Source organism: Amblyraja radiata, chromosome 6, assembly GCF_010909765.2.
Source record: "Amblyraja radiata isolate CabotCenter1 chromosome 6, sAmbRad1.1.pri, whole genome shotgun sequence".
Classification (NCBI taxonomy): Eukaryota; Metazoa; Chordata; class Chondrichthyes; order Rajiformes; family Rajidae; genus Amblyraja; species Amblyraja radiata.
Window position 1 is genome coordinate 92,495,693 of NC_045961.1, and position 17,732 is coordinate 92,513,424.

Genomic DNA, 17,732 nt, shown 5'->3' on the forward strand with positions numbered 1-17,732 from the left:
AAACAGGAAAGTAGACTATTATCTGAATTGTGGCCGATTAGGAAAAGGGGAGATGCAACGAGATGCAACGAAAAATGCTCACGGCAGACCAAACGTGTTAAACAGAAATTGGTCAGATATTGAGCTTTACACAGTGAGAAATCATGTGAAATAATCACTGAATTTAATTTTAAATGAATGTACCTGCATGTTATACTGTTTAGTTTGGAGATACCACCAGATAGTCTGGTTGATACAACCAGATCAGTTTGGAGATACAACCAGATTAGTTTGGAGATACAACCAGATTAGTTTGGAGATACAACCAGATAGTCCACTGAGTTCGCACCGACCAGCGATTTTTGTTACAGATTTGACAAATTTATTTGGCGGCCAATCAAACGCTGTCTCTAGGGGGGTTGCATCCAATCACCAACCAGCTTGCCTTAAAATTCCCGAAACTACACGAAATATAAACATACATAAATTTTTACTTTTCTAGAGTAGGGGCCCCGCCATCAGTTTTCTAATTGGGCCCCGCAATTCCTAGCACCGGCCCTGCTGACTACGGGTGTTTGTCTGCACGGAGTTTGTACGTTCTCCCCATGACCCAGCGTGGGTTTTCACCGACATCTTCGGTTTCCTCCCACTCTCCATAGACATGCTGGTTTGTAGGCTAATTGGCTTGGTATAATGTAAAATTGTCCCTAGTGTGTGTAGGGTGGTGTTAATGGGCGGAGATTGTTGACCGATGCAGACTCAGTGGCCGATTGGCCTGTTTCCGCACTGTATCTCGAAACTAAGACAAGAATACTTGAATGTCTCAATTTCAATTTAAACTACAGTCATTGATTTTCTTGAAAGGATTTGAGCTATCTCTAACATCTCTAACATCAGAAGTTTGTATTAGTTGAAGTTGAACAGATTACATTGTGTCAAAGTATCAATGAAATTTGCAAATGTCTGCAATAAACTGGAATGTCTACAAATACGATTGCAGTTTTGAATTCCCAAAACTAAATGAAATCTTTATAATTGAAATAAACAAAGCAATTAATATTTCACCGTTACAATACTAAGTCCTTTCTCTTCCTCTTGTAGGTCACTCTTGTTGCTCTTGGACCCCTGACCAACGTAGCCCTGGCTGCCAAGTTACACCCCACCTTTCCTTCAAAGCTGAAGGGTCTGTACATCATGGGTGGAAACATGGAAGGTATGCCCAGATCCTGCTTTACCACACTGTCCGAAGAGACATTATTGATGAAACCAACTACTCACCTTCCCTATAGCACATTACTGCCTTACTGTAAAGAGGAGTCATAAACACACTGTGTCTTTACTACTATTTATAGTTATCGATGGACTCTCCAGGGATCTGATGCCGGCTGAACATTTTAAAACGCTCTAAAATGCAGTTAGTGGGGATGTCGCACATCGCGGTAAACTTAGCCATAAGACATACCGGGTCTTGAGCATCTTCACCTGCACCATATACAAACGACTCAGATCGTTCCAGGGCATCGGGATCAGCCAGGTTGAGGAGCAGAGAAGCCCGCATTTCAGCGGTGGCAGCAGGATGGGCGATCGTCACGTAGTGCTGGAAATCGCGTCTAAAGACACCCCACCGATGGGCAATGTCCGAGTCGAAGACAAGCACATCGGGCTTGCGGCAAGAGGTAGCCATGGCACGGGAGATAGAACAAGGGATAGGGAACTGGGTCAAAAGTAAATAAAACCCGACAAACAGGAGGCGCAGAGGCACGATTGTGACGCCATGTAAAGAGGAGTCATAAACACACTGTGTCTTTACTACTATTTATTGATAATACACAAACGTTGCTGCCCTAGCTGTACGTGGTCTGTCACAGGAGCTAGAGAGAGGGATCAATGGGTGGGGAGGTTGCAATTATACTTCTGATATGGGGAGTGGTTAGTAGTGGTGAGGTCACTATATTAAAGGTACATGCACATGTCATCTACACTTACTACACACTCCACACAAGTTCAACAACTTCAGATAAAGAGCACTTCCTACATTCCCATTTCAGAGTCCTTCAACATACCTTGCAGTGTCTGGATAATTGCGTTGTAATTTCACCCGCTCTGGAACTTAGTGACCTCGCGTGAATTAAACTTTTGTAATTTAAACTCTCCTGTTTTCCAATTTATCCAATTTTTTTCACTAGTTCTGTCCTTCTCTGGTGCACAAATCTAAATTGACAGTTAAATTCTCCATTCCAATTAAACATTAACTCTGTTTCTCTCCCCACAGATGCTGCCTGACCTACTGAGAATGCACGCATTTTGTCGCCTGATTCAGATTTCCAGTATCTGCAGTATTTTGTTTTTGTCGGTACCCTGATACATGTACTGCATGGACAACCCATAGTACTCGTCTGGCAATAAGGCAGGAAGACAGGGCCAGAGTTTGCCTTGTCTAGTTGATTTCGAAAAATACATTGAATTATTATCCGTCCTTGTAATTATATTCCGTAACAGTGCAGGGAATCTTAGGAGTGAATGTCTGTGGTGGGAAAGGACTGTATCCAGTTCAACTCCAACCCATAACCAAAAGTCCCTATTAGAACATAAGAAGACCAGGTGAGGTACCAAGGAGTTAAATCCACATCTGGAGCAACGTGTTATCATAAGCTCAAAAATATCATGTGATAGGAGCAGAATTAGACCATACAGCCCATCAAGTCTACGGTCATTAAGATCCATTCAGCCCATCAACTTGTCATTAAGATCTTACCAAATGATTCACAGATGATGCAGCTATTAGGTTGTGCGTTATGTCAATATTTTAAACTCAAGCATTAACTCCACTGTTTTATTTCCAGCCAGAGGGAATGTGAGAGTCAGCGGCGAGTTCAACTTTGTCACAGACCCAGAAGCGGCTTCCATTGTGCTGAGCCACTTCACTTGTCCCATGTATATCGCCACCTTGGAGTACTGCCTCCGCCATCGTCTGGCCTGGGTATGTTGTGTTGGAGCAGCTTCAGAACAGTCATGGCACTTGGGGAATGGTAGCCTAGTGCTATGTTATTCAGATAAGCTCCAGAGGCAAGGTTACTGGTCCAGACATGGGAGTTTGAATCCCACCATGATAATTGACAAATTTGGATTCAGGTAATGAAAAAATAATCTGAAACTAGACTAAGTGGGACCCGTTGGGTCCCATGTTCACACGGGAGGGCTGGTCCCCCGACGCAATATTCACCTAATTCAAATCCATGTTCCTACCATTTCAAGCAGGGTGCAAGGCCACCAAATTCAAGTGCAGTTTCTTACCACTATGAGCAGGGTGCAAGGCCACCAAATTCAAGTGCAGTTTCCTACCATTTCAAGCAGGGTGCAAGGCCACCGAATTCAAGTGCAGTTTCCAACCTCTTCAAGCAGGGTGCAAGGCCACCAAATTCAAGTGCAGTTTCATACCACTTCAAGCAGGATCCAAGGCCACCAAATTCAAGTGGTTTCATACCACTTCAAGCAGGATGCAAGGCCACCAAATTCAAGTGCAGTTTCATTCCACTTCAAGCAGGGTGCAAGGCCACAAAATTCAAATGCAGCTTCATACCATTTCATGCAGGGTGAAACCACCATAAAACCACACAAAACACCAAACTCACAGTTCAGTAGACATTCAGTGTGTTCAGTTGATTCACAGCTCAGACAGAGTTGTGACGTCTCCCTCCCCATCATGCAGAGACTGAGCCTCACCCACACTTCCGGGTTTTATAACCCCTCATCCTCCCACCGGAAAATGTGTGACTTTCATGGCGTGATTGACAGCAGAGAGATTCTCAATATTTTTTAAACACTAATAACACTTTTATTTTTCATTGATGGGGAGAATTCTCTGCATCTGCTCAGCAGAGGGGGGACTGAGTAAGATGGCCAAAAATCACAGCCGTAAGTGGTAGCGTTTTATCTAAAATCAATATAAAGTGCAAACAGGAAGTAAGTGTATTTGCAGCAGTGCCTTTTAACTTCAAGCCAAAGCATCCAAGCCACCATTTGCAGTGTATAATGCCTTTCAACTTCAAGCCAAAGCACCCGAGCCACCATTTGCAGTAAGTAGTGCCTTTCAACTTCAAGCCAAAGCACCCAAGCCACCATTTGCAGTAAGTAGTGCCTTTTAACTTCATGCCACCATTTGCAGTAAGTAGTGCCTTTCAACTTCAAGCCAATATACCCACGTCACCATTTGCAGTGTAGTGCCATTCAACTTCAAGCCGAAGCACACAAGCCACCATTTGCAGTAAGTAGTGCCTTTCAACATCAAGCCAAAGCACCCAAGCCACCATTTGCAGTAAGTAGTGCCTTTCAACTTCAAGCCAAAGCATCCAAGCCACCATTTACAGTAAGTAGTGCCATTCAACTTAAAGCCAAAACATCCAAGCCACCATTTGCAGTAAGTAGTGCCTTTCAAATTCAAGCCAAAGCACCCATGCCACCATGTGCAGTAAGTAGTGCCTTACAACTTCAAGCAAAACACCCAAGCCACCATTTGCAGTAAGTAGTGCCTTTCAGCTTCAAGCCAAAGCACCCAAGCCACCATTTGCAGTAAGTAGTGCCTTTCAACTTCAATCCAAAGCACCCAAGCCACCATGTGCAGTAAGTAGTGCCTTTCAGCTTCCAGCCAAAGCACCCAAGCCACCATTTGCAGTAAGTAGTGCCTTTCAACTTCAAGCCATAGCACCCAAGAAACCATTTGCAGTAAGTAGTGCCTTTCAACTTCATGCCACCATTTGCAGTAAGTAGCCAGGTTGAGGAGCAGGTGAGCCTGTACAGCAGGAGTGGCATCAGTATGAGCGATTGCAATATAGTGTTCATAGTCGCGCTGGAAGACAGTCCAGCGGTGGACGATATCCGTGTCAAAAACGAGCGTGTCGGGATGACGACACGAGTTGGACATAATAAAAACAGGGGGATGGGGACACAACTGGGAGAAAGCAAATAATAAAAATAAAGCCGATGAACAGGAGACGCGAGTCTACCGCTGTGACACCATGCAAAATGTCTTGCTTGTCACACAAAGTCTTTTACTAGATAACTTTATTATAAGCACTACACACACTATGCACTAGCTGTCCGTGGTCATCACTGGAGCTAGAGAGCGAGCTGGAGGTAGGGAAGCTACAATTATACAAGAGACAATGGGGAGTGGTTAGTAGTGGTGAGGTCACTATGTTAAAGAAGCATGCACTGATTTACACGTAGTGCCTTTCAACTTCAAGCAAAGCACCCAAGCCACCATTTGCAGTAAGTAGCGACTTTCAACTTCAAGCCAAAGCACACAAGCCACCATTTGCAGTAAGTAGTGCATTTCAACACTCATGCCACCATTTGCAGTAAGTAGTGCCTTTCAACCTCAAGCCAAAGCACCCAAGCCACCATTTGCAGTAAGTAGTGCCTTTCAACTTGAAGCCAAAGCACCCAAGCCACCATTTGCAGTAAGTAGTGCCTTTCAACTTCAAGCCAAAGCATCCAAGCCAGCATTTGCAGTAAGTAGTGCCATTCAACTTAAAGCCAAAACACCCAAGCCACCATTTGCAGTAAGTAGTGCCTTTCAAATTCAAGCCAAAGCACCCAGGCCACCATGTGCAGTAAGTAGTGCCTTTCAACTTCAAGCAAAACACCCAAGCCACCATTTGCAGTTAGTGCCTTTCAACTTCAAGCCAATACACCCACGCTACCATTTGCAGTAAGTCGTGCATTTCAACTTCAAGCCAAAGCACCCGCCACCATTTGCAGTAAGTAGTGTCAACTTCAAGCCAAAGCACCCAAACAACCATTTGCAGGCAGTGCCTTTTTACTTCAAACAAACAATATTTTCATTTTCAAGCCACATTAAGTGTACTCACAGTTGTGTAGACATTTGTTCAGTGTTATTCAGAGCTCAGAGAGACGTGACCCTTGGCTTCATCCATATTGCAGAGACTGAGTGAGGCACACCACTTCCTGGTTTTATAGTCCCTCCCCCTCCCTCCAGCTGGAGCAGCATAGAGAATGGTGAATTGTACTTTGCAGTAAGTAGTGCCTTTCAACTTCAAGCCAATTCACCCACGCCACCATTTGCAGTAAGTAGTGCCTTTCAACTTCAAGCCAAAGCACCCAAGCCACCATTTGCAGTAAGTAGTGCCTTTCAACTTCAAGCCAAATCACCCGCCACCATTTGCAGTAAGTAGTGCCTTTCAACTTCAAGGCAAAGCACCCAAGCCACCATTTGCAGTAAATAGTGCCTTTCAACTTCAAGCCAAAGCACCCAAGCCACCATTTGCAGTAAATAGTGCTTCAACTTCAAGCCAAATCACACGCCACCATTTGCAGTAAGTAGTGCCTATCAACCTCAAGCCAAAGCACCCAAGCCACCATTTGCAGTAAGTAGTGCCTTTCAACTTCAAGCCAAAGTACCCAAGAAACCATTTGCAGTAAGTAGTGCCTTTCAACTTCATGCTACCATTTGCAGTAAGTAGTGCCTTTCAACTTCAAGCCAATACACCCACGCCACCATTTGCAGTAAGTAGTGCCTTTCAACTTCAAACTAAAGCACCCAAGCCACCATTTGCAGTAAGTAGTGCCTTTCAAGTTCAAGCCAAAGCACCCAAGCCACCATTCGCAATAAGTAGTGTCTTTCAACTTCAATCCAAAGCACGCAAGCCACCATGTGCAGTAAGTAGTGCCTTTCAGCTTCAAGCCAAAGCACGCAAGCCACCATTTGCAGTAAGTAGTGCCTTTCAACTTCAATTCAAAGCACCCAAGCAACCATGTGCAGTAAGTAGTGCCTTTCAGCTTCCAGCCAAAGCACTCAAGCCACCATTTGCAGTAAGTAGTGCCTTTCAACTTCAAGCCAAAGCACCCAAAGCTGGAGGTAGGGAAGCTACAATTATACAAGAGACAATGGGGAGTGGTTAGTAGTGGTGAGGTCACTATGTTAAAGGAGCATGCACTGATCTACACGTAGTGCCTTTCAACTTCAAGCAAAGCACCCAAGCCACCATTTGCAGTAAGTAGCGACTTTCAACTTCAGGCCAAAGCACACAAGCCACCATTTGCAGTAAGTAGTGCATTTCAACACTCATGCCACCATTTGCAGTAAGTAGTGCCTTTCAACCTCAAGCCAAAGCACCCAAGCCACCATTTGCAGTAAGTAGTGCCTTTCAACTTGAAGCCAAAGCACCCAAACAACCATTTGCAGTAGGTAGTGCCTTTCAACCTCAAGCCAAAGGACCCGTCACAATTTGCAGTAAGTAGTGCCTTTCAATTTCAAGCAAAAGCACCCAAGCCACCATTTGCAGTAAGTAGTGCCTTTTAACTTCATGCCACCATTTGCAGTAAGTAGTACCTTTCAACTACAAGCCAATACACCAACACCACCATTTGCAGTAAGTAGTGCCTTTCATCTTCAAGCCAAAGCACCCAAGCCACCATTTGCAGTAAGTAGTGACTTTCAACCTCATGCTACCATTTGCAGTAAGTAGTGCCTTTCTACCTCAAGCCAAAGCACCCAAGCCACCATTTGCAGAAAGTAGTGCCTTTCAACTTCAAGCAAAGCACACAAGCCACCATTTGCAGTAAGTAGTGCCTTTCAACTTCAAGCCAAAGGACCCATCACAATTTGCAGTAAGTAGTGCCTTTCAATTTCAAGCAAAAGCACCCAAGCCACCATTTGCAGTAAGTAGTGCCTTTTAACTTCATGTCACCATTTGCAGTAAGTAGTACCTTTCAACTTCAAGCCAATACACCAACACAACCATTTGCAGTAAGTAGTGCCTTTCAATTTCAAGCAAAAGCACCTAAGCCACCATTTGCAGTAAGTAGTGCCTTTTAACTTCATGTCACCATTTGCAGTAAGTAGTACCTTTCAACTTCAAGCCAATACACCAGCACAACCATTTGCAGTAAGTAGTGCCTTTCATCTTCAAGCCAAATCACCCAAGCCACAATTTGCAGTAAGTAGTGCCTTTCTACCTCAAGCCAAAGCACCCAAGCCACCATTTGCAGAAAGTAGTGCCTTTCAACTTCAAGCAAAGCACACAAGCCACCATTTGCAGTAAGTAGTGCCTTTCAACCTCAAGCCAAAGCACCCAAGCCACCATTTGCAGTGAGTAGTGCCTTTCAACTTCAAGCAAAGTACCCAAGCCACCACTTGCAGTAAGAAGCGACTTTCAACTTCAAGCCAAAGAACCTAAGCCACCATTTGCAGTAAGTAGTGCCTTTCAACTTCAAGCCAAAGCACACAAGCCGCCATTTGCAGTAAGTAGTGCATTTCAACACCCACGCCACCATTTTCAGTATGTAGTGCCTTTCAACTTGAAGCCAAAGCACCCAAACAACCATTTGCAGTAGGTAGTGCCTTTCAACTTCAAGCCAAAGGACCCGTCACAATTTGCAGTAAGTAGTGCCTTTCAATTGCAGGCCTAAGCACCCAAGCCACCATTTGCAGTAAGTAGTGCCTTTTAACCTCATGCCACCATTTGCAGTAAGTAGTGCATTTCAACACTCATGCCACCATTTGCAGTAAGTAGTGCCTTTCAACCTCAAGCCAAAGCACCCAAGCCACCATTCGCAGTAAGTAGTGCCTTTCAACTTCAATCCAAAGCACCCACCACCATTAGCAGTAAGTAGTGGCTTTCAACTTCAAGCCAAAGCACCCAAGCCACCATTTGCAGTTAGTGCCTTTCAACTTCAAGCCAAAGCACCCAAGCCACCATGTGCAGTAAGTAGTGCCTTTCAACTTCAAGCAAAACACCCACGCCACCATTTGCAGTATGTAGTGCCTTTCAACTTGAAGCCAAAGCACCCAAACAACCATTTGCAGGCAGTGCCTTTTTACTTCAAACAAATCATATTTTCATTTTCAAATCACATTACGGGTACTCACAGTTGTATAAACATTTGTTCAGTGTTATTCAGAGCTCAGAGAGACATGACCCTTGGCTTCATCCATATTGCAGAGACTGAGTGAGGCACACCACTTCCTCGTTTTATAGTCCCTCCCCCTCCCTCCAGCAGGGGCAGCAGAGAGAATTATGAATTTTTAAAAAACATTAATATCTCTCTGCTTTGTCATCGATGGGAAAAATCCTCCGCACCCGTAAGGCGGAGGTGGGCTCTGAGCGAGGTGGCTAAAAATGACGGCCGTAGGTGGAGGCGTTCTGTTGGAAATCGCAGCACAGTGGGCCAAAAGCGGTCAAGTTCAGAGATTTAGTAATATAGATTATTAGCTAGTATGGTGACCATGGTCAGGGCTGGATTGTTGTCGATATCCAACTGGTCCAATGACTGTAGTTTGTCTATGAGGTTGGCAGTTTCCTATTATCTCTCCCCCATTCCTTTCTTAAGAAGGGGGCTCAGAATTTGCAACCTTCAATCTACAAGAACAATTCCAGATCAGTACAATGTTGTAAGTTTATAATACTGTGTCCATTATCTCTTTAGCCATGTCTTTCAAAACTCTGGAATGTGGACCATGGGGTCTTTGGGATTTATCATCTTATTGTTTCACCAACTAGTAACTTTTCTTTAGTTTTATTTTATTTTATTTTATTGTGTACCGAGGTACAGTGAAAAGCTTGTTTTTGTTGTGTGCTGTGCAATCAGCGGACAAACTGTACATGATTACATCAAGCCGTTCACAGTGTACAGGTACAGGATAAAGGGAATAATGTTTAGTGCAAGATTAAGTCCAGTAAAGTCCGATTAAAGATAGTCCGAGTGTCTCGAATGAGGTCGATGTAAACTAATTTCCTTCAGTTCCTCGCACTCACAAGAGCCTTGGTTTCTTTGGTTTTGTTTTTGCATCTTCTGTTATTTCTCCTTTGCTATTTCCTTATTTCCTTTTATAAAACCTCCCCTCTCTGCAAGCGACCCAGATTTGCCCTGACTTTATCTTTCATTTTTTACACTACAATGGAAACTCTTACATTCCATTTTAAAAAATCTTCCTTGACATCTTACTTTCAAAGTCTACGTTGCTTTTCTTGCTCCCATGTTGCTGAATTCTAAAATGCTACCTGCCCTCAGGCACATTGCTGGTCAAGACAACTTTATGCTGCATCTCTCCTGCATTTAACACTGCCTGCAATTTCTCCAGTCAGTCAGTCGAACATGACTAGGTGTGGCACAGCCGACTATAATTAAATGGTAGACACAAAATGCTGGAGTAAGTCAACGGGATAGTCAGTGAATGCGTGACATTTAGGGGTGAGACTCCATCCAAGGCCCCAACAGTCTTTTCAGGTGAGGCAGAGGATCATAGAAACATAGAAACATAGAAACATAGAAAATAGGTGCAGGAGTAGGCCATTCGGCCCTTCGAGCCTGCACCGCCATTCAATATGATCATGGCTGATCATCCAACTCAGTATCCTGTACCTGCCTTCTCTCCATACCCCCTGATCCCTTTAGCCACAAGGGCCACATCTAACACCCTCTTAAATATAGCCAATGAACTGGCCTCAACTACCTTCTGCGGGAGAGAATTCCAGAGATTCACCACTCTCTGTGTGAAAAAAGTTTTCCTCATCTCGGTCCTAAAAGATTTCCCCTTTATCCTCCTTAAACTGTGACCCCTTGTTCTGGACTTCCCCAACATCGGGAACAATCTTCCTGCATCTAGCCTGTCCAACCCCTTAAGAATTTTGTAAGTTTCTATAAGATCCCCCCTCAATCTTCTAAATTCTAGCGAGTACAAACAGAGTCTATCCAGTCTTTCTTCAGTTTCTTCATCTTCTCCAGCCTCATCTACTGTATCCACTGTCCCAGGTATATCGTATATCGGTGAGACCAAACGCAGGCTCGACAATTGATTCGCTGAACACCTCCACTCAGTCTGCCTAAACCTACCTGCTCTCCCGGTTCCTCAACATTTTATCTCCCCCTCCCATTCCCACATTGACATTTTTGTCCTGGGCCTCCTCCATTGTCAGAGTGAAGTCCAGCGCAAATTGGAGGAACAGCGCCTTATATTTGGGCAGCTTACACCCCAGTGGTATGAATATTGACTTATTTAACCATAACCGTTGCTTTTCCTCTCTCTCCATCCCCTCCCCTTCCCAGTTCTCCGACCAGTCTTACTGTCTCCGACTACATTTTATCTCTGTTTGCTTTGTTGTTACCTTCTCCCAACTAACAATGATCTATTCTACATTTTCCTTGATCTCCATTCCCTTCGTCCTGTTTTCACACCTTATTCTTCCTTATCTATGAACCTCCCACTCCCCTGACATCAGTCTAAAGAAGGGTCTCAAACCGAAACGTCACACATTCCTTCTCCCATCAGAGATGCTGCCTGTCCCCCTGAGTTACTCCAGCATTTTGTGTCTATCTTCGATTTAAACCAGCATCTGCAGTTCCTTCCTACATGTAATTAAATGATAATCTGCACTGCAGTACAAACAATAACATTGCATAAAGGGGATTATTGTGCAAAGTGGTAATGTTAATTTGAGGCACAAGAGACTGCACATGCTGCAATCTTGAGCAATAAGCTAATAATGAGCATAGGCTGCGGGAGGAACTCAGCGGGTCAGGCAGCATGTGTGGAGGGAAATGGACCGATGATGTTGTGGGTCAGGATCCTTCTTCATTCTGATAATCAAAGCTGTTAATTGTCTGCAGAAGGTTCTCATAGAAACATAGAAAATAGGTGCAGGAGTAGGCCATTCGGCCCTTCGAGCCTGCACCACCATTCAATATGATCATGGCTGATCATCCAACTCAGTATCCTGTACCTTCTCGACCCGAACTGTCACCCATTCATCCACTCCAGAGATGCTGTCTGTCCCGTTGAGTTACTCTAGCTTTTTCTGTCTATCTTCTGTTAATTCTTAAATTCGGTTCAACGTGAATGAGAAAATATGGTTTAGTCTGAAACAAAAATGGCACTTAAGGCAGAGTAATTAGCAACAATTCAATTGATGTTACTATAAATAGCAGATAGAATGGCCAACATTTTCTTGGCTGAAGGATGTGAATCATGGTTTGCGAATTAAAGATTTTAAGATTGGACTCAGTTATTCAATTATGGGGACAACTTGCAGAAGGAATGATTTTTGTTGAAAAAGTGCCTTTGTGTAGAACCAGGTTACCAACGTGAGTAATGGTATCTCCGTAGGAATAACAAATACACCCAGCATGTTGTTAATAATGGGGATTCAGGATGAGAAGTACAGTCAGGGAGTGTTATGGAGAGAAATGGACAGGAAGGGTTCCTGCCTGAAACTGTCACGATATTTCCAAATCGACAAGAACAAAGGGGGGACCATTGTGGACTAAATGGAACACTTTGTAACTTGGTCGGTGCCGATACTGTATGTGGCAACTCATGATATACTTGTGTATGCAAAGCAAAGAATCTCACTGTGACAAATCACACATGCGATATAAAGATAGGTAGACAATAGGTGCAGGAAGAGGCCATTCGGCCCTTGGCGCCAGCACTGCCATTCAATGTGATCATGGATGATCATCCACATTCAGTACCCTGTTCTTGCCTTCTCTCCATAACCCTTGATTCTGCTAGCCCTAAGAGCTCTATCTAGCTCTCTTTTGAATGCATCCAGTAAATTCTTCGTTTCTGTCCATTGGTGTCTCCAGGGTGCTATTTCCTATATGGGGGACGCCTGAGCATGTGGGGAGACTTGTGCACAGACAGATCTGGGTCAGGATCCAGTGGCATAGAGTCCAAGATGACCGGAGACCCTTTTCTGTTGCAGCTTTCATTCACTTTCCCAGCCGTTGTGACATTCCACCAAGGTCAGCCATCATCCTCCGCCTATTCCACCGTTGAGGTCTTGGTTGGATTGCTCTTTGTCAGAGACCTCCCCCTCGACCTTACCGCCATGGGTGGCCCTACCAGGAGCATAGCTCCAAACGGCATCGCTCTCAGGATCTCAGGTCCACACAAGTTTCTCCACCACAACTAGGTGGCAATCCAGTAAATGGTAATAATAATTTGTCTGAAGAAGGATTTCGGCCCGAAACGTTGCCTATTTCCTTCGCTCCTTAGATGCTGCTGCACCCGCTGAGTTTCTCCAGCTTTTTTGTGTACCAATGATAATAATGTATCATTCATTCACAGGACTTTTACAAAAAGTGGGTGAATCAAGACAGTGCAAAGGCTCATTTCATGAAGAAGATATCTGCACATTCTGCGGACTATGTCCAGGAAGGCGAAGGTAGTAAGGCCTTGCTGTTTGGAAGTGGCTTTGTGTCCTGTGATTCATTCGCAATGTCTGCTGCCATCGATGACTCGGTGGTGACGGAGCGCGCCCAGTACGGGGTGAGTGTGGAGTTGCACGGATCACTGACCAGGGGCATGATGGTCGTGGACACCCTCGACATCCTGAAGCTCCCACACAAAGCCACCGTCTTCATGGAATGTGACATGGAGAAGTATAAGCAGCAGCTGATTAACGCCCTGAAATGAGATGCAGTACGTCCCACACGGAAGAACATAAAGTGCCAGAGTTACAATTATACACGATACAAACGCTAACGCCAATAAAATTTATGCTTCAATAAAGGGCTATTAATACCTTAAAAATGGGGTATTCAATGCTAACAATAACTCATTCTAATCTTGTTTATAAAAGTGTTTGAAGTCAAACTAAACCAGTTGGAAGATTAACTATTAAATCTGTTATGGAAATTTGATCATCTTTTTTAAGTATGAAATATTTAACCAACCTTTCCAAAGGAAATTCAATGGAAGGTATGGGAAAATTGAATGGTGTTTGCCATTGTTGCTGGATCATTGTGTGCCTATCTTCAGTGTAAACCAGCATCTGCAGTTCATTCCAACACTATTGCGATGCCGCACTGGTTTCCATCCTCATTTCTTGCCACCGTAAATTTAATGAAATCCCTGCCAGTGAAGTCTCCCCATCGCTCTCTGCTCAATAGTCCATGCCCAACATATCCTCCTCTCCGCCCACCACCTCCAGGCTTCAAAGTTCTCTACCTCTGTTGCCTCCTCCAGCCCTGTGACCCGTGAAGGCCGTGCGCTTTAGAAGTCTCTTCCTAAGCCTCTCCACCCCACGCTCTCTTCCCCTGCAGAGAGATTAATGGCATCTCATATCCTGTGTGATTCAGCCTTTAATATGATTCATATGATAAATCCAGCCTATGAATACATATCATTGTTTATTAAGATGTCTAATTGGATTTGGGTTCATTTTGTTGTGATCAGAGATTTCAATTTCAAAGACATGGTTTGACTCGATATTTCAAGCTGTTAACACTCCACAGGAGAACCAATATAAGAAAATAATATGCACTTTATTTGATATGGAGACAATATAACGTCATAGAAATAGGCTTTGCTTTTGCTGAATTTGGTGGGAACCACTGAATTCATATTGTAATGGCTCATAAATACCGTGTGAATCAATAGAAAATAAAGGTCAAATGGAACTAAACTGCTTTCAATGTTTTTAATTTCATCCAGCTGTGAATTGCGTTGATTGTAATGAGGCGGCTCAGTGGTGCAGTGGTAGAGCTGCTGCATTACAGTGCCAGAGTCATGGGTTCGATCCTGACTACGGATGCTGTCTGTACGGACTCTGTACGTTCTGCCCACGACCACATAGGTTTTCTCTGGGTGCTCCAGTTTCCTCCAACATTCCAAAGAAGTACGGGTTTGTAGATCAATTAGTTTCAATAAAATTGTAAATTGTCCCTAGTGTGTAGGATGGAGCTAGTGTTATGGGGTGATTGCTGGTCGGCGTGGATCGGTGGGACTGTTTCCACACTGTATCTCTAGAGTCTAATGTCTAAATCCAACAGTGAATTGTGTTTATCGTAATGTTGTCTACTCTATTGAACTAACTATATTTCAAGAGGAGCTCTGTTCACCAGTTAATGTCGGGGCAGAAGCTGAGAAAATTGAGTTATAGCTTTCAAGTTTTTCCTACTCAAGATGTGGCCCAGCGCTTATTTTCTACCCTATACTCTCTCCATTTATATTCTAACCAGATATTGGAGGGAATGTTTAAGCAGGAACTGCAGATGCTGGAAAATCGAAGGTAGACAAAAATGCTGGAGAAACTCAGCGGGTGAGGCAGTATCTATGGAGTGAAGGAAATAGGCAACGTTTCAGGTCGAGTCCCGTCTTCAAACTGATGTGAGGGTTGGGGGGGGGGGGGGGGGGGGGGGCTGGAAGAAGAAAGTAAGAGGAGGACACAGTGGGCTGAGGGAGAGCTGTGAAGGGGAGGAGAAAGCAGAGACTACCAGAAATTAGAGAAGTCAATGTTCATACTGCCAAGCAGACTGACCAAGCAGACTGACCAAGCAAAATATGAAGTGCTGCTCCTCCAATTTATGGTGGTCCTCACTCTGGCCATGAAGGAGGACCAGGACAGAAAGGTCGGATTCGGAATGGGATGGAGAGTTGAAGTGCTGAGCCACCGGGAGATCAGGTTGGTTAATGCGAATCGAGCGGAGGAGTTGGGCGAAGCAATTGCCAAGCCTCGGCTAGGTCTCACCGATGTAGAGCAGCTGACACCTAGAGCAGCGGATGCAATAGATGAGGTTGGAGGATGTGCAGGTGAATCTCTGCCGCACCTGGAAAGACTGCTTGGTTCCTTGAATGGAGTCAAGGGGGGAGGTAAAGTGACAAGTGTAGCATTTCCTGCGGTTGTTAGGGAAAGAGCCAGGAGAGGGGGTGGTTTAGGTGGGAAGGGACAAATTGACCAGGGAGTAACGGAGGGAGCGATCTCTGCGGAAAACAGACAGGGGAGGAGATGGGAAGATGTGGCCAGTGGTGGGATCCCATTGGAGGTGCCAAAAATGTCGGAGGATTATTTGTTATATGTGACGGCTGGTAGGGTGGAAGGTGAGGACAAGGGGGACTCTGCCCTTGTTACGAGTGGGTGGATGGGTAGTGTGAGCAGAGTCATGGGGTCTAGAAGAGACCTGGTGAGAACCACATCTATAGTTGAAGAGGAGAACCCCCATTCCCAGAAAAATGAGGACATCTCCGATGCCCTGCATCACCTCATCCTGGGTGCAGATGCGGTGTAGACAGAGTCCTTACAGGAAGCAGGGTGGGAAGAAATGTAGTCCAGATAGCCATGGAAGTCAGTGGGTTTATAGTGGATGTTAGTCAGTAGTCTATCACCTGCGATGGAGATAGTGAGGTCAAGAAATGGTGGGGAAATGTCAGAAATGGTCCAGGTGTATTTTTAAGTGCCGGATGGAAGTTAGTGGTGAAATGGATGAAGTCAGTGAGTTGTGTGTGGGTGCAGGAGGTAGCACCAATGCAGTTGTCGATGTAGCGGAGGTAGAGTTTGGGGATGGGACCCTGGTACGCCTCGAACAAATATTGTTCAACGTATTAAAGATATTAGAGGGAAGTTGATTAAAGTTCTAATTTGCTTAAAAAACAGAAAGTTACGTTTGCTTTTTCATGATATTTGAATCTACCATTTTGTAGAATGTCCCTGATAATTACATGAGGCCGTGAGCAGAAGGGAAGGGTTTCCAAACCTGAGGGATACAGCACAGTGGCGCAGCTGGTAGAGTTGCTGCCTCACAGCGCCAGAGACCCAGGTTCGATCCTGACTTCGGGTGCTGTCTTGGTGGAGTCTTCACGTTCTCCCTGTGGACGCATGGGTGCTTCTGTTTCCTGCCATGTCCCAAGACTTGGGGGTTTGTATGTTAATTGCCGTCTAAAAATTGCCCCTTAATGTGTTGGGGAGTGGTTGCAAAAGTGGGATAACATAGAACGGATGGTCTCAATGGGCTGAAGGGCCTGTTTCCATGCTGTATCTCCAAATTAAAAGAATAATTAAAATTAAATTGTGGGATATTGCAAGTGCAGCATCTTGGCAGGAAGTAGGGAGGTTCTTGAAAGAGAATGAATGTTGCAGGATTATGAGAGGACAGGTGGGACAACTAGGATTGCTCCTGCAGAGAGCTATCATACAATTACTGGCCTTAATTGCCCCTTCATGCTTTAACTTTAACCATGGTTTCAAGGGAACTTTACAGTTTAGTGGGGAAAGGATTCGGTTGCACAATATTTTACACTTTGAATGATTGGTGGAACATGTGGCTTGTAAATGTTTAATATTTAACATTTCTGCTGGCATTCCCATAAATGCGATGTGCTGCTGCACGTACGATAGCATGTGCAAGACCAACATAAATAACTGAGCTATTCCCTCCTGAACTTCAACCCATCCTTCAGCCATCCTCTCACTCCAACCCACTGGGCAGAATGAGGTATAAGTTGTTAAGCAGTTTAAAGATTGTGGGTGATTTTTATACCTTGGAACCTGCTATAGGAAGGATGTTGTTAAGCTGGAAAGAATGCAGAGATTTACAAAAATGTTGCCAGGACTCGAGGGCCTGAGCAACAGAGAGAGGTTGAGCAGGCTAGGACATTATGCCTTGAAGTGCAGGAGGCTGAGGGGTGATCTTACAGAGCAGTGATGTGCGTTGAGGTAAATAGCTGGGGAGGCACTGGCTAGTATCAGTGGCCCACCCTCCCTGTATTGATCACTGCTTCTCCCCGGGGAGAGAGAGGGGTGGAGCCGGGGCTGTGTGCATGAACACAGCGACTGGAGGGGCGGGAGCGTTGCCCCAGGACCGTGAGGGAACGACCCACCTCCCCCTCTCCCCCTTCTCCATTCCCCCTCACACCCCCCTCCCCGTCTACCTCTTGCTTCCCCCTCCACCCCTCTACTCCCTCTCCACCCCTCTACTCCCTCTCCACCCCTCTCTCCCCACTCCACCAGGGG

At 44.9% G+C, this 17,732-nt stretch overlaps 1 protein-coding gene across 1 annotated transcript in view; it reads left to right on the top strand.

Annotated features, from left to right (window-relative positions):
* The window catches only part of LOC116974593 (pyrimidine-specific ribonucleoside hydrolase RihA-like), a 33,111-nt gene extending 18,703 nt beyond the window's left edge, over window positions 1-14,408 (top strand). The window contains exons 5-7 of the mRNA XM_033023241.1: window positions 1,081-1,192; window positions 2,823-2,959; window positions 13,070-14,408. Coding sequence (XP_032879132.1) covers window positions 1,081-1,192; window positions 2,823-2,959; window positions 13,070-13,417 — 597 coding nt within the window. The 3' untranslated portion in view covers window positions 13,418-14,408. The remainder of the gene's footprint in view (window positions 1-1,080; window positions 1,193-2,822; window positions 2,960-13,069) is intronic.
* The last annotated feature ends 3,324 nt before the right edge of the window (window positions 14,409-17,732 follow it).